At 38.4% G+C, this 23,627-nt stretch overlaps 1 protein-coding gene across 9 annotated transcripts in view; it reads right to left on the bottom strand.

The window, feature by feature from the left end:
• The window catches only part of yem (yemanuclein), a 661,372-nt gene that overhangs the window by 289,735 nt on the left and 348,010 nt on the right, over positions 1-23,627 (bottom strand). For 8 of the 9 annotated variants that reach the window (XR_011017928.1, XR_011017929.1, XR_011017930.1 and 5 more), the window contains exon 10: positions 7,222-7,257. The exons of the other annotated variant lie outside the window; for it this stretch is intronic. Coding sequence is in view for 5 of the 8 variants with exons in the window: in XM_068226662.1 (XP_068082763.1) it covers positions 7,222-7,257 (36 nt within the window). In the remaining 3 variants the exon portion in view is untranslated. The remainder of the gene's footprint in view (positions 1-7,221; positions 7,258-23,627) is intronic. 9 annotated transcript variants of the gene reach the window in all.

Genomic DNA, 23,627 nt, shown 5'->3' with positions numbered 1-23,627 from the left:
GACAGACTGGTCGAAGCTTTTATATAAGGTACATGGAACATTTCAATGCCGAAAAAATAAATACCCGGCAATGAGCACCCACATGAAGAAAACTGGACACCGTTTCACTTCAATAGAAAAAGATCTCACAATAATCAGGAATACGGGCAAAGATAAACTTTTGAATGAATCAGAGAGTACATACACCTTCTTGGACAGGACATATCATAAAGATCGTAATCTTAATGACGACACGGAAGTAAGAAGTCCGCTACAAATCCTAACGCCTAAGTTATTAAATACGGTCAATCCAAAACATAGTTAAGTCCCTCAGATATTTAAATCCTTAGAATTAAAAACTCCCTCTATTTCGCTAAATACCGACCCCATACTTGCTCTTCCAAATAATGCCCCTCCTACGCTGACAACAGCATGTGAAGCTCCGCCTCCCCACCTTCCCCTCAGCATTCCCCAGCACGTCTACCATATCGATACAACACTAGAAGTAGGAACTTCAAACAGACTAACGTTGCAGATACATTAGGACATATGTTTACCCAATATTCAACGAATAGTTTTCAGTGATATACTCTCAACCTAATTACCCGCCGTCAAGTTCGCTTTCTGTTTTATTCCAGAATGACAACATTGTTTACTACAGACTTCCACGTCTACAGGAGAGATTTTCTGGTTACACAAAATTGTCATTTGACCTACCTTCTTCTATTTGGATAATTTAGCAGCGTTTTCGACAAATTCTTCAATGCTTTTTAGCGCTTCTCAACATTCTACGATTTTTATCCAACATTCCAAGATGTCGGAATCTATACCGCCCCTAATTTGACTACGTATTTTCATCCTATTTTTAAATATTAGCATTCAGCTTCATCAAATACTGTATCTTTTAACTGTATTATTCTTACCCTGTGAAGCCTTGGTTTTGATAATCTGTTCCCCAGGTGTGATATATATTGTTCAAGCTTTTTATCAAAAAGTGTCAGACATGGATTATTTTTAAAATACAATGTGACACAATTACTTTTAGATTAATGTTTTAATTTTTCAAAGTGATTTTAGTATATGTACCTATTTTATTCTATATTTCTTGTGCTGTGATCATTATGCAGCCACAATATCAACACCTGTAAGTGTTCATCAATACATTTTTTGTAAATTGTTAAGATTCCTCAGACCAGTGTGTGTTTTAAGATTGAACGAGTCTGATGATGCCCAATAAATAGTGGGCGAAACATGTACCTTTAAAATTCTGGTAATTTCTACGTGTATTTGACCACACAATAGTGGAATAAATTCTATTGAATAGATAGTATTAAAATTACTCCTTCGGTACACTTTGCGAATATTGTCATCGCTGATGAAACTGCATTGCTTTCTTTTAATGCCGAGCTAAAACGGTCTTACGGTTTTAAAGGAGAAATTGCCAGCCGGGGAATCATACAAGGGTGGGGCTCATTGTACTGTGTTGCGATGCACACAGAAGCGAGAAACTTTATCCCCTCGTCATAGGAAAGTTCAATAAGCCACAATGTTTTAAGGGCGTCGGGCACTTTCCGTAAAGTACGATGCATCTGAAAATGCAAACAGTACAGTAATCCAAAAAATAATACATTTGCAGCTTGCACAGGGCAACCAGCATAATTTATCCTCGTCTTTGAATTGTGTGATTTTTTTCTTTCGTTGCGCGAGGTTATATTTGTCTGTGATTTATCCAAGTGCATTATTTGAACATTGTAAATGCACCTTGTTGGATACATTTTCGAAATGTATGTGTTTTTTTTTTGTTTGTTTTTTTGGCATTTGAAAGGCTTAAAATGTGAATCGAGGTGATTGCATGCATTAATGGGTCTTAGAATACTTTGTGAAGCGGCAAGTGTTTACAATTCTGAGGTATACGAGAGAAGTGCCATGGCGGGAAATCAATCATACAAAGATAGAGTCATAGGAAAGTTTGATTAGCCACGATGTTTTGAAGGCATCGGGTACTTTCTGTGCAAGTACAAAGCATCCAAGATGCATACAGTACAGTAATCCAATGAAACAAGCACTTGCACATGGGAGCCAGCATAAATTTCTCTTCGCCTTTGAATCGTGCTTTCCCCCACCCCCACCCCCTCTGGTTGCGTGAGGTTATGTTTGACAGTGAGTTATCCAAGTGCATTATTTGAATACTATAAAAGCACCTTCTTGGTTACATTTTTGAAATAGATTTTTGTTCATGGTATTTGAAAGATTTAAACTGTGAATCAAGGTTAACTGCATGCAGTAACAGGCCTTAGAAATTTTGTAACGCGGCAAGGTTCTAAATTACGAACTGGCGGTTAATTCGAAATCACGTATTCGAAGTCCGATTTTTTAGTCCCAACGACTTCGAATTAACAAGGTTTTACTGTAAAAACAAGGGTTTAATATATCAAAACATTTGTCATTTTCAGTGTCTGCTTGAACATAAATATCTTGCATTCAATATTCCATCAATCAAAAAGTACAGTAAAAGTTCATTATAGTGAGGATTCATAACAGCTAAAAATTTACTTGCTATATCGGATTATCGTCATATCCAAATTTTCGTAAACATCAGGGGAAACCCCATACATAATAAAATCTGTATGAAACGGTAAACAGCTAGTTCAAAACCTCCATTTTTGTGGATAATATCCACGTTAACATTACTGCTTACTTGTTTGTTATTTTTCGAAATCCGATAATACGTGAAAGTGAATGTTCAATTTCATTCTGAAAAAATTGTAGTATCACTCCAGAAGCTTCTGTGGAAAACATTTTAGTGTTATTCTTCAAACCGAGTCTCCTGACCTAACCGTATATGTATCATGAAAACATATTTCAAGCGCATGTAGACAAAACTAAAACCTCCTCGCTAAAAATTTACATGGGAATAGCCTTCATAAAAATTTAATTAAACACGAGAAAATATAAATTATCCTCTGAAATCGGTGATGTACTCTGCCATACCTTGAGGTATAACACATTCTTACTTAATTTCAGTATATAACATTTTTTTACTTCAGCCTTTATTTCTAACGAGTTAACTACTGCTTTGGGCCACATTATTTACACATTTATTACAAAAATCGGTTATTCTCTCTCATTTCAAATTTTCTGCAGAGAACAGCAGTCGACCGGTATTACTTATTGACACCGACATTGCCTTCGAATGTCGACGAGAGAACTTGCAAGTGTACAAAGCGAGAAATCGATACCAAAGATGTTCGATCACATTTTGTGGCAAACTCTTCAGTTATCTTATTCAAACAGCATTACCTAGCCTAACTTAATCATATATATACCACGAGCGCCAGTAGAAAAGTGATAACCTTATTGCTATAAATTTACGTGCGGGAACCAAATTGTTGGCTGAATGGTCAGCATACTGGTCGTTGGTTCAGAGGGTCCTGGGTTCGATTCCCGGCCAGGTTGGGGATTTTAACTTTAATTGGTTAATTCCAATGGATCGAGGGCTGGGTGTGTGTGTGGCGTATTCAACATTAGAAATCACCCTAGGTAGGGCCCTCATCTTCACAGACATGCAGGTCACCTAATAGGCCATCTACTACAAAAAGACCTGCACCTGGCCTCTTCTGAGGCCATACACCATTATTATTATTACGTGCGGGAAAATATACACTATCCTCTGAAATCAGTGATATACTCGGCCATATCTTGAGGTGTATCACATTCTTACTTAATTTCAGTATATATTAAAATTAAGTGATCATATCCTTCTCCATTATTTCTAACAAGCTGACAACTGTTATCGACACAGTTATTTATGTATTTATTATGAAAACATGTTCTCTTTCATTTCTAATTTTCATTATGGAATAGCCCTCCACCATGGCACTACAGCCCTTGAAGGGTCTTGGCCTACCAAGCGACCGCTGCTCAGCCTAAAGGTCTGCAGATTACGAGGTGTCATGTGGTCAGCACAACTAATCCTCTTGGCCTTTATTCTTGGCTTTCTAGACCGGGGCCGCTATCTCATCATCAGATAGCTCCTCAATTCTAATCACGTAGGGTGAGTACACCTCGAACCAAGCCCTCAGGTCCAGGTAAAAATCCCAATGTCAACGGGAATCGACCCTGGGGCCTACGGGTAACAGCCATGTACACTACCCCTACACCACGGGGCCGGCTTCATGGAACAGCAGTTCACAGGTATTACTAATCGTCTTTCAGGTCCACCTATTCAATACAATGATGTTTTATTGTGATTCAATCACAACTTAACCGTGTATATACCATGAAAACATATCAAGCCCCAGTAGAAAAGTGATAACCTTCTCGCTATAAATTTACATGGGAATAGCCTTACCGAAATTTAACCAGACGCGAGAAAATATAATCAAACCTCTGAAATCAATGATGTGCTCTGCCATATCCTGAGGTGTATTGCATTCTTACTTAATTTCTGTATTAAAATTATACGTCGTTTACTTTAGCCTTTACTTCTAACGATTTAACAAGAGCTAGGCATAGATATCAAGGATAATCGATGAGAGTTGTTACTTGTAATTAACAAGAGCTATCGACCACGTTATTTAAGAGCTATCAACCACGTTATTTAAGCATTTATTACATGCTCTCCTCGTTCATTTTGATTTTGCTTTACAGAACAGCAGTAGACGGGGATTACTAATAAACTCCAACATAGCCTTTGAATATCAACGAGAGCTCACAAGTTCACATAGCGAGAAAACGTTTCTGCAACAAAGATGATCGATCGCATTTTGTAGCAAACATTTCAGTTTTCTTATTCAAACAGAGCCACCTAACCTAACTTAACTGTACTATATGTATTATGAAAACGTACTTCAAGCGCCAGCAGAGAAGCGATAACTTTCTCGCTATAAATTTACACGATAGCCTTTTCGAAATTTAACCATACGCGACAAGGCGTACTCCGTCCACGTCTCTCTCCGAAATACTTTTCCACATGGATTTAGTCCTTTTTGCAATACATCTAAGATATTTAAATCCAGCATCAAGAGCTGTAACTTCCGGAATGTCTTCAAATTACACCAATCATTTATCCTAACCATTAAATCTTTTACAAGAGTCCTTTTAAATCTAGCTATGTACCAAGGATCGACAGCGGAGCAATGTCAAGATAATTTCAAGTGTGTTACCATAGCCAATAAAACACTACGTGTCACATACTTGCTAGAATACTACCAAGGAGGTCCAATATTTCTAAGCATGGCTGAAGACACACAATCAGGTTTTCTATCTCCCATTCAATTGTTGTTAGTTAGAGGTTCGATATCAGAAGAGTGGGTTGATAGGACGTCTATAATACTCCTTTAGCTTTCATAAAGGCTAGTACACACCAAGCGACAAAGTTGTGGAACACGTGTATCGCGACAAGTTCCAGGGATATCCTGCGACATTTTTTCCGCGTTTGGGACTGTCGCAATACAAAAGTTGCATGTTGCAGGTCTCCCATTTGAAATGGGATACATGATACAAACGTTGTGCAACATGATGTAGTCTGGACGTGTCGAGAGACTAAGTCCCGGAACACGCCATTGGCAGTGTGCAGACAGCTGCCACGTTTTGGTGTTGTGTTTTGTGTTCTGTTGTTTTGCGATGGAAACTACACTAAAAATCATTGAGGATTTACACACCCTCCTTTGTCTTTGGGATGTTATGTTTACCAAGTATAAAAACAGAGACAAAAGGAGGGAAGCAATGGAGTCTCTGGCTAAAAAGTTCACTATGTCCATTCACGAGATGGAGATAAAGATTCACAACATTAAAAGCACATAAAGCAATTTCTAGCGCCATTTCACGCTGATTCCTGTGGTGCAACTGCCTCTATAGATGTGGACGCGGGACATTGTATCGCAACAGTCTAGGGACAGTGTCTCGCAACTGTCCCCATACAATGTCCCGCGACTTTGTCGCTAGGTGTATACTAGCCTTAAGCCTCTCTCGAGTATGAAACATGTGCTATTCCATCGAGTAACTATGTCCCGTTTTAATTTACAAGCATCAAGGCCTTGTTCTTTATCAAGCTGATTTTCTAGGCAAGGGCTGTTTTTAAAATGTCCCACTATTTTCCTGCATTTTGAAAGTAATGTTCCGATAGCAGCATCACTGATAGCTTTATTAAAACTTAATTGTAGAGTGTGAGCTGCACACGGAAAATTGTCGAACTTCGTTCTTTCAAGTCCTAGAATGATGTTTCTTGCATTGGCAGTGCAAACGGCGACTGCTTTCTTCCAAACCCCATTCACGAACTACATCTTCCAAACTCTTCAGTGCAGTTAGCGGCATTGTGGTTTTCTGTAACATGTTTAACTTGTAATGTTGAATTACGATATTACTGATTTGAATCAATCCAGTGAGCTGTTACCCTCAAGTAGCTACGGTTAGGTATGGAAGACCCTCCCCCGTGAGACCATCACGTGGAAACAAAAGATTGTCCGTCAAGATCATCTCGGGCCGTTGTGTGACACAGCATATAGTTGCCTCTAGTGCAGCGGCTAGGGAAAGGGGAAGTGTCAGACAGCATTCAAGGTCAGTCTGTCGTGTTCAGATTTGGCCTTTATAAAGGCACTCACATGCTGAAAATTGATCATTTTTTTTTAATTCAAAATTTTCAGGTCAAATTTATGGAAATATCGAACTATTGACATTCGAAATACCAAGGCTCTATTGTAGCCCAGATGTCCCCTGTTACAAACCCTTCTATTAGGCAAATTAAATCCTGTCTAGTTAAACATCAATGGTGGTATCAATAAAAAGTACATAAATTTAATTACATTATCACACTCTGTGTAAAATGTTAAGAAGATCCATACCTAACAAATACAGCAATCAAATTTTACTCTTTCCAAACACAGTAGCAACAAAAGCAACCAATGTTAAGCAGTAGATCCAAACCTTTTCCAGAATTATGAACATTTAGTTCTTAACAAAGATTTCAACCAAGGACATAGCTAAATTATGTGAACAAAACTTTTCTTTAAGAGAGATAATCAACCTATATTTTATACTAGTTAGCTTACAGGGGAAGAACAATATTCTTTGACAACAATTGTTTTCTAGAGTTCCTTGGTTGTAATCCTTGCTTCCCCCACCTTGGTAGATTCCAAAAGTGCACCTAGCATTTGAAATGAAGGAGAAAGAAATAAAAACAGCACCACTGGTGTGAAAGCCCCTCTTGCAAAGATTTTGTAAAAGAATAATGGGGTCTCTTACCAGTAGTACCTACACAACTCCATGTACATTTGTGGGCTGTTCAAAAGACAAAAACACATATCAGCAAATCCCAGAAAAGAAAAATAGAAAAAAAGTACAGTAAATATATATATTATTATAAACGAGATTGTACATTATGCTAGGAAACTGTTACACTATTTATATATTCATACGCATGATGTGCAACCACATACAAAAATAATTATTGGTAAAGATGAGAATGGATTTGGAGCAATACCATATCTGTAGCATTTACAGCCTGCATTAGAGCAAAATGCCTATCAATTCTCTACACAATCGAGTCTTTATTATGCGTCAGGAACATAAATCTTGTCTTTATGCATTTAGAGAAAATAAAAGTTTAAAAAATTTGAAACCAAATATTTCTTCCTTTATTATAAATGCTATAATGATCATTCTTTACCTTTTGAAATGTGTCATTATTAAGCTCGGGATATCTAGTTATTACAAATCCCATTTCAAGCAAACTAAATAGGGATTAAAACAGTCAAAACAGGCACTATCAAAATGTCAACATTTGTATAAACTTGTACAGTAATAAATACTACAACTACCACATTTCCCACACACTGGTGGGGTTATGTGTGAGAACTGTGATGCACTTGCGGCCTTGGCTGTTTTAAGGCTGGATGCCCTTCATGGAGAAAAACCTATTTGAGGTGGATGTATTCAGTATTTCTGTGATAGTTGGTACTGTGGTGAGTATATGAAGGGGAATGTGAGGGCACAGACACAAACACTCATTCTCTGAGTCAGAAGAATGAGCCAGATGAGCAGGATCGGATCCAGATGGCAATTGAACACAGGAGCCTCGACACTGATCAGTCCAACTTTGTAATAGCTACTTAATAATTTAAATTATCCTGTGAATAATGTTAAATACAGATTTTTACCGTATTTGGAAGTGTCAGTTTGTTAACATTATTATTATTATTATTATTATTATTATTATTTTATAATTAGCTTAATGTTGCACTGACACATACAGCTCTTATGGCAACGATGGGACAGAGAAGGGCTAGGAGTGGGAAGGAGGTGGCCATGGCCTTAATTAAGTTACAGCCTCAGCATTTGCCTGGTGTAAAAATGGGAAATCATAGAGAACAATCTTCAAGGCTGCCGGCAGTGGCGTACAAACCCACTATCTCCGAACTGTCCGTTTGTTATTGATCTCAATTTCATGAAGATATAATACAACTGTACTGAAACAACTCACTTGCCAGATACAGTACTGTTGACAACTGTGTATTTTTCAAGGTGTAAATTCATGACTAATTTTAGTCAGGATATTTTTAAATCTACAGAATTTTTAAGCTCACAGGGGCTGTACTCTCTGGCTACCAACAAGCTATGTTAAAGAAAAAAAAACATAAAAGGTAAAACAATATATATATATATATATATATATATAGAGTTTCCATGTTCACACCACACAAATGCTGGGGCTGTACATCACTCATGACCACAGTCACTTAATTCCTACTCCTAGCTCTTTCCTACACCATCATTGCTGTAAGACCTACGTATCTGTGTGACATAAAGCAAACTGAAAAAAATTCTTAGGTGCTTAAATAAGTATGCATTGCAAATAGGCATTAAACAAATTTTTTAGTTGTCATGACTTGACATGATACAGATATTTTAACTTTACTCCGCATGTTTATCAGTTACAGGATAAGGTCAGGTCAGGATCATCCTGCTACCATATGTGACAGACAGTACTACTTGTGAGGGTCAAACAGCCATTACCACACTTGACACCCAAAGGGGGGACCAATGGCTACAGTTGGAGGAGCTCTACCCTTGGATGCAAAGGTAAAGCCCTTGTGTACGAAATGACAAATTCACCAGGAAGGAGAACATGGTCAATGGTTTAGATGGCAAATGAGAATCCCAGTCCCAACGGAACACAAAATAGAAGAACTTCCTCGTGTCAACAAAGGTGAAGCGGTTGCAAATGGTGCCTGTACTCTTCACGCAAGTAGGCTTAAAGTTACACCTGGCACCAGGTATAAAAGGCCTCTAGGAGTAGCAACCCCACTGTAATAACAGCCTATCTATGATAATGAGAATTGACAGGAGTAAACTAAGTCGGTTTGGACATGTAAAGATGATGATGAAGATAAGAACAGTACAACAGATGATGGAGGTGAAGTTCGAGGGAAAGAGAGCAAGAGAGAGACCTAGAACAAGGTGGAAGGATTCAATAAAGAGGAGTACAAGAAGAAGAATTCTGGACTGGGACAAAATGATGGAAAAGTGGAAGGAGAGAGGAAGGTGAAGAAGTGCCACAAATGCCCCAACCCACCAGGAGCTGGATAATGGGAAAAGAGGAGGAGGATTAATCATTTACAGGAACAAATAACCATTATACAAAATATCTCAAACTTAGCCATTACATCTGTAAAATTCATTGACTAGACATAAGTTTCAATTACCTGTGACCTGAGAGAAAAAAATCACAAACATAATAAACACCCGCATAAAATAAAAAAAAGGAAAAGACAAATATACATACTGAGCAATGATCTCTGAACACTTAATCTACCACTGAATTGCAATTAATATCAGTGCCTCTGTTTGTTCACCAACCGATGTATCCAAGACAATTTCCTATAAGATCTTCCGTATAAAATCCTGGGCAAGTTCAGTATCGTTTGGATCATCGATACATTGTTCTGTTAAATCATCAAACTGATTACCATATTTCCTCGCATATTACACCCTCCATTTTGCCCGCTTTCATAGCCGTAAAACGTAATGGGGGTCCAATATGCAACAGTTCTAGGTATAAAAGCTATAAATTGTACATATATGTAATCTACACTATTCTTTAGCAAATTTGCAATTCTATTCTGAGTCTTATTGTCTACATTTGTTTAAGGCAACATTTCTGAATTTAAAAATAAATGGTAAGCGCATGACTTTTACGGCTACATACTCTGTAAACAACCTCAACCACTGTGGCCGGGGTTAAGTCCCAATGAATAGTCAGGGGAACCTGCCCCCTTCAGAGCACATCCCCGGGTGGCGGATAGGGGCTTTCCACAGGGATGAACATCGGATCCGTGGACCAACAGGTAGCCCAATTTCTGGGGGATTTAGAATATTGGGACACCCTCTCTCCATGGGACATAAATATGGAGGGCCCTAACACACCGTAATGTGCCCAGCGGCAAAACAGGTGGAAGAGGATCCATTTCAAATGTTATGGTTTCCCAACGGCTGTGGAGACGGAAGAGGATAAAGCCAGACGGACTGGCTATAAAGGTGTTACTCAACTAATTTGGAGTCTGCGGCAGTCTGTTGCAGCTTTGGAGCTTGCTACTGCCTGTCTCATTGTATATTCTGTGGTAAAAGGCTCTGAAATCATAGTGTGTGGGCCTCCTCCCTGCAAGTTTATGTCCACCTTAAAGTCATCCTTGTGGCATTTTCTCCAGCTTCTCCCACGGAGGCCAACGGCGGTGGGATACAGATGGCGGAAGCAAATTTAGGGTGAAACTGGGAGCTTCTAGTTTGGACCTGCACGTTGGCAGAAGATATGTGATGGTCACCTTTTCTGAGACTCTGTGGCTACTCAGGGATTCGGTCCTGCATCTGTGTCTGAGCAGGCCTATTTAGGATCACCGCTGCCCACCCCGAAAAGGGAAGGCCCTGGAAAATGTGGGCTAAACGTGGGCTAAACATAGGTAGCCACACTCAGATCCCGGCTGGGAAACCGCACCCAGAGGGACAACCCAGTTTTGCAGTCGTAAACATGAGTGAACTTTCCTTATAGGATCGTGGAATAATAGAACTTTACTAGACATTAATACCAGACCTGAAAGACAAACGGCTCTTGTTGCTCATGAGCTAGCAAGGCTTAACATAGACGTTGCTGTATTAAGTGAAACTGGATTGCTGAATGAGGGGAAACTTGCTGAATCTAGTTCAGGATATACTATCGTCTGGAAAGGGAAAAACGAAGATTAACATCAAATTCATGATGTTGGATTTACAGTGGAAACGAAACTGGTTATACATACTTACATACATACCACTCTCTGGAGATAAAATTCATCACTATCATCTCTCCTTACTTTAGACAGCTCTGAAAATTCTAGGAATCAATTCTACCATCAAATGAATACAATACTTTCCAATGTACCCACCATAAATAAATTATTCTTACTTGGTGACTTCAATGCTAGAGTGGGTAGTGATAGTGACTTCAATGCTAGAGTGGGTCGAGATAATCGGCTATATGGTAATGTCATCGGCAATCAAGGCATAGAAAACTGTAACGCAAATGGATTACTTCTTCTTGGCCTCTGTGCAGAGTATTAATCCAACTAGATACAAGACTACATGGATGCATCCACGTTCAAAACCCTGACACTTCATTGATTACGTCAAATCGACAGCGCAACAAGAAAGACGCCCTCATCACAAAGACTGCTAGAAACATCTATGACTGTTGGACGGAATAGATTTCTTATCAGCCAACTCAGAACTTTGGTGCACCAGAAACCACATACCTGTTTCACAAACCCTTCAAGGAAGAAATTTAATACCTCCAAACTTTAAAATGAAACTGTTGCTAAAGAACTCCAAAATGCCTTAACAAAGCAACTGACTTCCAATCCAATCAATACAAAGGATGTGGAGCTGGAATGGACCACACCTCAAACTACCATCAAAGATTCGGCAGGAAAAAGTAATTGGCTGCGAGAAAAGGAAGAGAAATGACTGGTTCGAAGATAATAATAAAACCATTCTGAAACTAATTAGTAAATAAAAAGGGAGGGGGGAGCCTACTTATCCCTTACACAAGACCCTTCCTCTGTAGTGAAGAAAGCACGTTTCCAAAGAGCTTAAGATGAAATGTCAGGATGATGTAAGACAGATGAAAAATGAATGGTGGCAACAGAAAACCAAGGAACTCCAAACTGATACCAGAGATCTTCAGAATTTCTACGAAAAACTCAAGGAACTTTTTGGGCCATCTCTTTCTTCATCACGTGCTCTGAAAGCCGTTGACAATAACACCATCCTTACAGACAGTCAAGACATAGTCAGGCACTGGAAAAAACACTTCAGCCTACATACTTTTAAATTGAAGCTCAACTACTGCCGAAGACTTCCTCCAATATGTGCCACAACATCCTCTGAATCTGTGGATGGTAGTCCAACCAACCTTCCAGGAATTCACCGAAGTCCTCAAAAGTATGAAACCAAGAAAATCTCCTGGACCAGATAACATTCCCGAGGAACTTATTCAAACTGGAGGACTATCTTTGAAAACTAGAATTTTCTCCCTAATTTGAGTAATTTGGGAAACACAGAAGGTGCCATTTCATGGCAGTTCCCTACTATCCACAGCTGGAAAAATTCTGGCACGGTTCTGAAATGGTACTGCCTGAGTCTCAATGTGGGATTCGTACCTCAAGAGGTGCCATTCACATGATCTTTTGTGCTAGACAAATGCAAGAGAAGTGCAGAGAACAACAAATCCTGCATTTTTAGTATATTATGATCTGGAAAAGGCCTTTGCTTCTGTTCCCAGAGAAGCTATATGGATGGTATTACGGTGCTTTGCCTGTCCTGATCGTTTTGCAGGCTTAATCCAGGATCTTCATGAAGGAATGTTGGGTGAGTTCTTCACCTGAAAGAGCTATCAGAAGAATTTCTTATCACAAATGGGCTTAAGAAAGGCTGTGTGCTTGCCCCCACACTTTTTGCCCTGCACTTGGCAGCTATGGTTCATGAGACTTCTACTATCGACCATGTAAGTGTGGAAATTGAATTTCGGTATGAAGGCGGACTGTTCAACCAAACCAGGCTCTGTTCTCAGAGACTGACTCATAATACTCGGATGATGGACCTTCAATATGCAGATGACAATGCAACACTCACCCATACACCTAAGAAGCTTCAAACATCCACCAACTGTTTTACGGAAGCTTATGAACGATTTGGTCTAACCATCAACACCCATAAGACTGAAGTACTGGCACAGCTGGCACCAGGTGGTACTATCCCTGAACTAAATGTACCATAACAAGTAGACCAATTCACCTACCTTGGCAGTATTCTAACTACACATAGCAACTAAGAAAAGGATGTGGAAAATAGAATACGTTCTGCCCATACAGCTTACGGCCGCCTCTCACACCGAGTTTTCTTGAATAATGATCTCGAAATATCCAAACTAATGGTGTACCCAGCTGTAGTCATAACATTACTAAATGGATGTGAAACCTGGACATTTTATCGTCATAACATAAAGAAACTGAAACGCTACCATCAGCAGAAACTTGGATCCATCATGAACATCAAATGGGATGACTACATAAGAAATCCGGCAGTTCTTGGCAAGGTGTATATGAACAGCATAGAAGCCTTGATAATCACTCATCGGTAAAGACCTGAAAGAAAAAAAAAAGAAAATCGCATTTGCGATAAATGCGAATTTTTTAATCTTGTTCTGAATCCAAGCCTACGTTAATTGCAATGTGGAATAAAACCATTTTTATGCATAAACAGAAGTGCGACAAAATATGAACTGTGACCCAAAATGCGAAATTAGTATGAATATCCAATTTTGGTGCAAATTCTGCAAAAATTTGCTAAGCCACTGGCGAAAACAACGTATTTCGGCAAAATCGTCAGAAATACTCAAAATATGATGCATACATCTTTCGACCGCTCCAATCGACGAAGAAAAGTAGCTTATCGATTGCTGCTTGCTGACTTTAATTGATATTTACAATGGGAATAGCACGGGGGATTAGAACTGTATCGATTATTATCGAAATGTAAATCGAGTGTCATGGAAATAACGAAATGTTGCTCAAAATCGAAACTAGTGAAGAGTAGAAAGTCGAGCGATCGTTTAGGATATGGGGCGCACGACAAAAATTGCACACGAAAGGGCTCAGCAATATGCAAAGGATGGTTTATATGCCATAGATTCAGCGACGTTGTTTTGCAAGTATTGTAATTGCCGAGTTGGGTGGGGAAAAAAAAAGATAGCATTGTGGAACATGTTAAATCTGAAAAAGCATGTGGGTAAGCGACGCGATAACGATGCTAGTACGTCTCAAAGAAAGCTATCTTCCGTGGTTACGAGTACACCAGATAGTTGTAAACGATGTTAAATATCCAGAGATAACTTCTCAAAACGCACAGTTGAAGTATTTGCCAAAGCAAATATACCTCTGCAAAAGCTGGAAAGCAAAGATCTAAGAGCCTGGATTACTGAGTTTCCAAATGAAGAGCTGCCAAGAGTGAGAACTCCATGTGAAGTATATTTACCGGGTAAGTTTCGATTTCATTGATTGAGTACGGTTTAGGTATTACAACATCGAAACCTCGCGCAAAATTGAAGGATAACGAATTTGAGTGTGATTTCCATATCAAACTATTTTACCCGTACCCAACTGACCCAGAAATTTTAAATTATTTTGTTATAATTTGAGGTCTTTCTTCCTTTCTAGAAGTTGCATCTAACCACCAGAAAAAAACAGCAGAGGCTCTAGTGGGGAAGAACATCAACATACTCAGTGATGAAACTACAGGTAGAATGGGCCGTTGTGTTTTTATCATCATATTCCAAGTCCCAGCCGGATCGAAAAGAGAGCTGCACGTCGTTTCTGAGAACTATCTTGATGCAGGAAATTCTACAAACTGCTCTCGTGCTGTTTTAGAAGCTCTGCGAAGTTATAGTGTTTGGCAGTGAGAGTGCCCCGTACATGACACGGTGATATGAAACATTAAGTGTGGACGTAGGGGATCATTTAATGCATGTACAGTGCTGGGCACATAAGATTAGCTTGGTTGGCAATAGTTGGGTTGCAGTGATGACAGATTTAAATCATGTGCTTGCGATGGTAATGTCTGCATTAACACAAGAAAGCAAAAATATAATTATTTACAATTCTTAACATCAAAGTATGGTGCTTCAAAGGAAGCAAAGCTTTTTCCTGCACCTGTCATAACCCGATGGAATAGCTGGTTTCAAGCTGTCTTCTATTTGAGTGCTGAATTTACTGATGATGTTACATTTTTCAAGATGTCTGACATGAAAGACGTCAACAACTGTGGAAGTAAGTACCTGACTGATCTGAGTGACCGAGAAGTGAATAGGCTTCACTCTCACATGGTTTTTGTCACAGATCATGCAGCTGGATTGACTGACCTCCTTACTGAACTTGAAGAGTCTCTGTATCCAACCTTTCATCTCCTTTACCCCAAACTGCATAACCTTGACACCAGTTTTACCTTCATTTGTGAGGGGAATTTTTCTGCGGCAACTAATGATGCTTTGATTAAGGGGAGTTTGAAAGGCCTATCCTTCCAATGTTAAATAAGCCAAGATAATGTTCCAATATTTTTGGAACCAAGGAAGATATGAATCTGCATTTTTTACAGATGACATTTCTATATTATTTATGTGGACTGAAGCAGAATTAAAATATAGAAACCAAAAGAACGAGATATATTGATTTTTAAAAAGGTGCCATTTTTATTTTACTTCATGTCTATGGAAACTTGTGCTATGATTCTGCTTCAGTAAGGACAGAAAGATATAATAAAGCATCTCATAAATTGCATGTATGTAGTATCACAAGTAGTTTTTCATATACAGGAACATTAATTGTAAAAAAAGTCATTTTGAGAAAATCAGGTTTAAAACTTGAAATTATAAGAACTCACTCAGATGTTTAAATTAAGGATCAAAAGCACCCCTCAGCATATTCAGTATCCTCTTCCTGGTACCCCTCCTTCTCTAAAAACCTTTTACTTCGTGATGACCATGATGCTTTGGTGTTGAACTCTGCTGCACACTGTGCCTTGGCAATTCTTAATTTGTCTAAATATTGCAGTCCCTTCATAGTATGACGGCCAGGGTTGATGTTGAGATGCAATAACACTCTTACTCTTCCCATATTCCCACCATTGAATGTTAATACAGCATCACTCACTTCCCATTTCAAAGTTCTTAACCCCACAAATTATTACATTTCTGGGCACTCGAGTCCCAATAATATTCTTGAACGACTCGCTGGGATTCCGAGTATGAAGGTCTGGATGAGCTAGGTATCTGCAGATTGGCTTGATAGCTTCCATAACTGCTACAGGTATAGAATTATTGTGCTCAAAATACTCTCCTGAAACTTCAGCCTTCCAGATCCCAGTCCTCCAAAATGTTTACCTAATTTAGATTCACTTGCATTGGTAGGGGGCGTGTCTGCTTGTTTGGTGTCACATTTTGACAATCTGTTTCTACACTGTCGGCGGATTCTACCTCATGTGAACCACATGTCTTGTGTTTTTAGTATGCTGGTTGCCATAAAACTTACATTTCCCAAATAGACTAGCACTTCTAGGCATATTTATACTTTGTTTACCAAAATAAGTGCAATCAAAATACACGGAAGCACTTCCAGTGACACTAATTCACACGAAATTCAACATTCATTACACAAAAGCAAGCATAGCTGCAGATGTATTTGAAACAGAAGAGTAACAAAAATTGAGAGCCGAGTATTCTCTATCGATAGGTGAAAACCACAGCCTTCTACGTGCAGTAGTTTCAGAGATATTCTTAAATAAAAAGATGCATGTCCAAAATCAACCAGCCTGACGGATATGCAAGCAATGTAATCAAATTAAAAATAAAATACTTCTAGCGCTCACACAGAGATAAATTATATGCCATTTTCATCATGAAACACTAAATAATATTGTAGGACTTATTTTGAAAAATGTCAAAAAATTCACATTTTTGCCTTTCAAACTCCCCTTAAGCTCACTCCTATACAGCAGGCTGCATGTAGACATTTGTCAAAGCTCCTCATTCTTCACAGAGCAAGCTAGCGACACTGAAAGCTAAGACACCAATGTCAATTTCTCAAGCTTTGTATCCAAAAAAATATAATTTTGAATAACACTGATAAATTACATGAGCTTGAGAAATTGTTTGGAGTAACAGATCTCTCACGAAACGATATCTGATCTGGTTACTGTTCTCTGAAAAGTGCAATTCAAACCCAGATGAAAGAAAGTAAAAAATGTGATGTCATGCTTGCGTTAACTGCAGTTCAGACAGGGTTCAGCATATTTGCTAAATACTGTCTTGAGTTGTTGTGGACCCCAACAAACAATGTAGATAGCGAGTGCGTGTTGTCTCATTACAACACAGTGGTACAGACAGACTGTGCAATTTGAAAAAAAGCAATGCCGAAGTACTGACAATGCTTTCGTTTGAACAATGAATTTGTATTGTGTGTGAACTAAGGACAATAATTGCACTTCATAAACTTGGAAGCGTTAAAATTAATAATACCATGCAATTACTTTAGCTTTGCAAATAGACGCTAATTTTGGAAAATATAGATGCTAATTTTTCAGGTCCCTACTCATTGGCTTTGATGGGTTGGTCACATCCAGCGTATGAATGAAAGCAGACTGCCTGAACAACTTCTCTACGGTGAGATTGGTCATGGCAGGAGGCCTCAAGGTGCTCCTTTGAAACATTATAAATACCAGCTTAAGAATAGAACCAACATAAATGCTAACACCTGGGCATCAAATGCACAAAACAGTGCTCTCTGGCACAATGCTACTGCAGAAAGTCTCACTGTGTGAGTAGGCATGTCGCAGACAAGAAATTGTAACACATGAAAAGCGGAAACTACGTCAGATCCAACCACCCACCTTTGGATGTGACTTGTGTGGCTGCAAGTTTCATGTGAAGAATGGCTTGATCAGGCATCAGCAACATCTTCACAGGGCCAACAGACTTTAAGAAGAATTGCAAGAGAAAAAAAGTATTTTCAGAAACTAGCAGCGGCTGACGATGACAACGATACTGTAAATATAGTTAGTTTTAGTTATTCTTCCGTGACATCATTCATTTCATCTCATTAATTCCTCTGATGAGGTTGATATCAAGAAGGGCATGCAGTCGTAAAAACTCTCTACAAATATTCATGTCAGTTCATACTCGACCCCGTAGAGAAAAGGGTTAAGTTTTGGGCACACAATTTTATTTAATATTATTATTATTATTATTATTATTATTATTATTATTATTATTATTATTATTATTATTATTATTACATTTTATGGCCTTCATTGGACCACTCTAGCCAACTTTGTACAAAGAATTTTTCAGTTTCCTGTCAGTCCAGTACTTCTTCATTCTCTCTGATCTTATCCTTCTTTCTTCATCGGAAATTACCCTTCCTATTGTCTGTTTGTTGATTCTGATTTGCAGTCTGGTTTGTTTGTCTCTGAGTTTCTTGATTTTGTCGGGTCTGTTTCTTAGGTCTTCCAGTGTAATCCACTTAATGTTGCACTTACTATTCCATAATTTTTCTATTATTCTCCTGATGATCCTGTTCTCTGGTGTCCTGATTAGATGTCCAAAAAATGAAATGCATTTCTTCCTGATTGTGTTCATTACTGGTTCTATTTCCTTGTAGACTGTTTCATTAGAAGCTACTCTCCAGTGTCCATCTTTTTGGTATGATTTGTTGATGCACGTTCTAATGAATCTTCTCTCTATCTTGAGTAATTTGTCTATTTGTTCAGTGTTAGTTGTTTTGAAGATAGTTCCCCTTGGGTATGTTATTTCTGGTTGAGTGACTGTTTCGTAATGTTTTACTTTTGTTGCCATTGACAGACCCCTTTGGTTGTAGGCATTCTTGGTGCCATATTGTGCTCTGGTCAGTTTATTTATTCTGTTATGCCATGCTGGCTTTTCATTGAGGTTACAGTGTATGTTATGATTTCTCCCAGATATTTAAATTTATCTACAATTTTGATTTCTTGGTTTCCTATGGCAATTTTGTTTATGAGTGGTGGGTCAGTAAACATGATTACTGTCTTTTCAAAAGATATTCCAAGACCAATTTTCTGTGCTATTTCCTGTAGGGATATAACTTCTTGTCTGGTTTCCTGAATATTGTTGGACAAGAGAGCAAGGTCATCAGCAAAACCTATGCAATTTAAACTTATGTTGTCTTTGGGTCTTCCAATTCAGATGTTCTTTGGGTTACTCTTGTACCATTCCCTCATTATATATTCCAAGGCACAGTTGAACAGCAGTGGCGACAAGTAAATTCCTTGATTAGAATAGTAACAGTAAGTTATTTATTAAATTGACCACCTAATCAATACAATAAGTCACTGTCCTGTATAGGATTCTGGAGGAAACCTTGTATGTGCAATCTATGAGAGAGATACCTCAGTAATTATCTGGATTGCTTTTATCTCCTTTTTTGTGGAGTGGGTGGATTATGGCTGTGGTGCAATGTTTGGGGAACTTTTCTGTTATCCAGATTTTTGTTTGGGCTATGTGTAAGGATGTTCGAACTGTATCACTGGCATATTTCCACATTTCTGCGAAAACTCTGTCTTATCCGCATGCCTTATAATTTTTCACCTCTTTGAGTGCTGCTTCCCCCTCTTGGATTGTTGGGGGTTTACGAGTTCAGGCAGGGTTTTGATGGGAATGTCTGTATTAATTGCTAGAAGTTCCTGGGGTTCTTCACAATTCAAAAGTTGAATGCTTTCGCCATGATTTCGGCATTTTCCTTGTCATTATGTGTCGTTTTTCCATCCTCACTTTTCAGCATTATTGTGGAAGGGGTTTGTACTTGTCTTCCAAGCATTTTGTAAAAGTCTCTGGAATTGGTTTTGTGGTAGTTTTCTACTATTGAGTTGATTAGATCTTTCTGTGATTGTCTCTTGGTTTGCCTGATAATTTGTGTGAACTTTTCCCTGATATTTTTGAGGTTGGTTGCACTTTCTTCTGTTTTGTGTGTTTGAAATTTTAACCATGCCTGATGTCTTTCTTCATGAATTTTGTCACATTCTGAGGTCCAGCAGGCATGTCTTTTACGTGTGTTCAATGGGGCTAAATTTTCAGTTTGTTGCCTGAGAAGTGGAACCAGTTCCTCTAAGTTATCTGTCAGTTTTATATTTTGTGTGACTTCTCTATATTTATCATTCCTAATTAATTGGTGTGGATCAAAGTTCCTCTTTCGTTTATTGCGTTTTGGTTTCTTTTTTAGTGGTGTGAACTTAATTTTGATTTTGACTATGTAATGATCTGAACCTATATCTTCTCCTCTTAATACTTTAACATTGTAGATTTCTCTGTGGAAGGTTTTGTCTATAAATACGTGATCCAGCTGCCATTCCCCTTTTCTCCAATCAGGATGTTTCCAACTTTTAAGTTTGTTGGGCCTCCTTTTGAAGTAGGTGGACTTTGAGATTAGTTTGTGTTCTCTGCAGAGTTCAACAAGTCTTTGACCATTCTTATTTGTATGTTTATTTGGAGCCCATTTCCCAATGATATCTCGGCATTTCTTTTCTCTTCCGAGTTGGGCACTGAAGTCCCCTAATAGGATCTTAACGTTGTTAATATATATTTGGTTTACAGTTTGGTCAAGGAGATCCCAAAACTTTTCCACTTCTTTCCTAGTCTTTGTTAGAAAATTCTTTCATTAGTAGGGGCATGGGCATTTATGATGGTATAAATTTTGTCGGATGCTTTTAAACTCAAAGTTGCAATTCTAGGTGAGACGGCTTGAAAATCGATTATCAAATCTATTATTTTCACAATTTGGGGACATTGTTTCATCACCCTTAGTCCAGGTTTCCCGTTGTAAATTCTGTAGCCTTGAGATTTGAATGGTTCTTATTTCTAATCTCCTGGAGTCCTGCTACTAAAATTTTCTGTTTATCTAATTCGTCTGTCAAGTTCTTTAGTTTTCCTGCTTTAAGTAGAGAATTAATAAGTTGCAATGTAGTTGATCTGATCTTGTTTGATCCTGTTCTTATGTGCTGGGATAGGTATGGGTGATTGCCAACGCTCCGACTCGTTGATGCCTTCAAGGTGGTTACCCACCGAATCCGATGTCGCCTTCTCCTGCTTTCTTGGACAGGGCGGTGGAATTTTTTTCCTAAAAGACCTTTCCATGGTTTACTTTCGAAGGTAGTTAACCTTGGGTGGAGCAAGCTCCGATTTACAACTACGGTTGTTAACTGCAGAGAGACAACCCCAGATGTTCAGAGTTCTGGGTTGGCATTTCCTCCTAACCCAATGAGGTATGGTTTTCCCGACAATACTCGAGTGGCTGATTGCAACGGTTTCCCACAGGGCAATGGGGTCGCCACGTCTCTACGCCATACAATTTTATTTATTGTATTATGCAATATTAATACAAAAGAACATAATGGCCAGTCATTTGTCTCTGTCAGTTGAGCAGTAGGCCTATCACACAGTAAACCTAATCACTGTTTTTATTTTAATTGTCAACATCTTGTGCCGCCAACTTCCCTACTACCGCTATTCTCGTTGCCCCAAATAATGTCATCTTCACTGCCACTGAGAGCACTCGAGATACCTTTTTTTTAACTTGATAATAGGAAATGAAACTGTTTTTAGAGTACAAACAGTGAGAATCTATTCACAAATGATTTCTGGAGATTGTCATGCTGTAGAAAGCATGCCAATTCACCAGCTAATTGTCAACACATGTTACGAATTGCATTTCCAAATGTACCAAGTGACTGGAAGCATTCTTTGGATAACTGCGGCTGCTGAAAGCCAGACGTTCATGTTCTCTACATTTTCTATGAGGTAAGAGAGACCGCACTGTTCAGGTTATTTAAAGACAAAAATTTCATAATGTTCCGTATTGAACTGTATCACAATTAAATTGAAACAAGAAATGAAGCGGTTAAACCTATTCAATACAAGGAAAATAAGAAATGCAGTGTTACATTCTTACTTGATTAAAAGCGGTACCGGTTTCAACGACTAATCTGGGTCATCATCAGCCAATTAAATAAAAATATAAAAACAATGCATAGGAAAATAAAAAGTAAGAGATTCGTTTTTTACTAAAAGCAGTTCAAGAAGCACTATAACACAACAGGGATTAGTACTGCATGATGTAAGATCCTAAAATCCAGAAGAAGTCGAAGATCAGTCATTTATATGAAGCAAGGTGAAAGATCTTGAAGAGCAGCATAACATACGTACTGTGCTTCAAAATGTTTATGAGAATTGGTGAATAGATCAGTGAACAAGCCTGCAAATATGCTAGGCGTGATGTTATGATACGATTTAATAAATACGAAGTCTTAAAATTGTGTAGAAGTCTAACATAAGTCACTTAAATGAAGACGATCCTCTATTTGCAACTATTGCTGTGGCCTCATTCAATTCTATCTCTCTTATCTTTAAATCGTTAGAAACAGAGTCTAACCATCGTCGTCTTGGTCTACCTCTACTTTTCTTACTCTCCCTAACAGAGTATATTATTATTATTATTATTATTATTATTATTATTATTGCTCACTGGCATTTAAATCAAAAGGTTACCGATGCGATAAAATACAGAGAGAAATATTTGATTCTCTTATGGTCTCTTATAACCAGGACTTTGGAATATGCTAGAAATATATATGCTCCATTTCTGAACAATCAAGGACAATATGAAAACAACTGAGGTTTATGTTATAAATGAGAAACAAAGAATAAATTAATTTGAAGTATTGTAAGTTTAACAGTTCATCAAGTTTTCAAAACACATGAAGTGGTTTACAGAAGTACAAGCTTTTAACAGTAATTTGCAATGTTGCTATTGCAAAAAATTACTACCCCTACGTATTAATACAAGTTGGTTTACTTTGCATCAAGAGAGATAGGTCATACGGCAACGATGGGATAGGAAAGGGCTACAACTGAAGGGAGTGGCCGTGGCTTAATTATGGTACAGCCTGGTGTGAACATGGGAAACCATGGAAACCATCTTCAGGACTGCTGACAGAGGGGTTCAAACCCACTGTCTCCGGAATGCAAGCTGATAGCTATGTGACCCAAACTGCACGCCCACACTTACTTATGAATAAAAATTAATCTTTTAAATAACAGGTTCCTTCCTGCAGCCTATGACTAGCCAACAGTTAGCCATTGTAATACACTCTGGTCCAAACAAATATCCCCACTACTTATACTGGCCCAATATTTCAATTTCAACCTCATTTTCGAACAGACTTGCATGGGTACCAGCATCTTCGTGCTATCAGTTTATTTCCTATGAAGTTAAGACACTCTTCAAGTGGTATTTGTTATTAAAAGCTCAGTTTGGATAGGTTAATTGGAGTAATGTGAATGACAGAACAATGTGATAAGATTTATCTTGATTTTGGCCGTAATCACGGTACCAGCTTTCAAGGCACATTCAAATATGGCGCCTAAGAGACGTTACAATATTTGGTCACAAGATGGCACGCACATGCCTGAAGTTCACAAAATTCCCGCCATATACCTCTAGTTACACTTCCATCTGACTTCTTATCAGTTGTTCTTCAGTAAGATG

The sequence above is a fragment of the Anabrus simplex genome, chromosome 3, assembly GCF_040414725.1.
Source record: "Anabrus simplex isolate iqAnaSimp1 chromosome 3, ASM4041472v1, whole genome shotgun sequence".
Lineage (NCBI taxonomy): Eukaryota > Metazoa > Arthropoda > Insecta > Orthoptera > Tettigoniidae > Anabrus > Anabrus simplex.
This window is presented reverse-complemented; position numbering and strand designations above follow the sequence as displayed.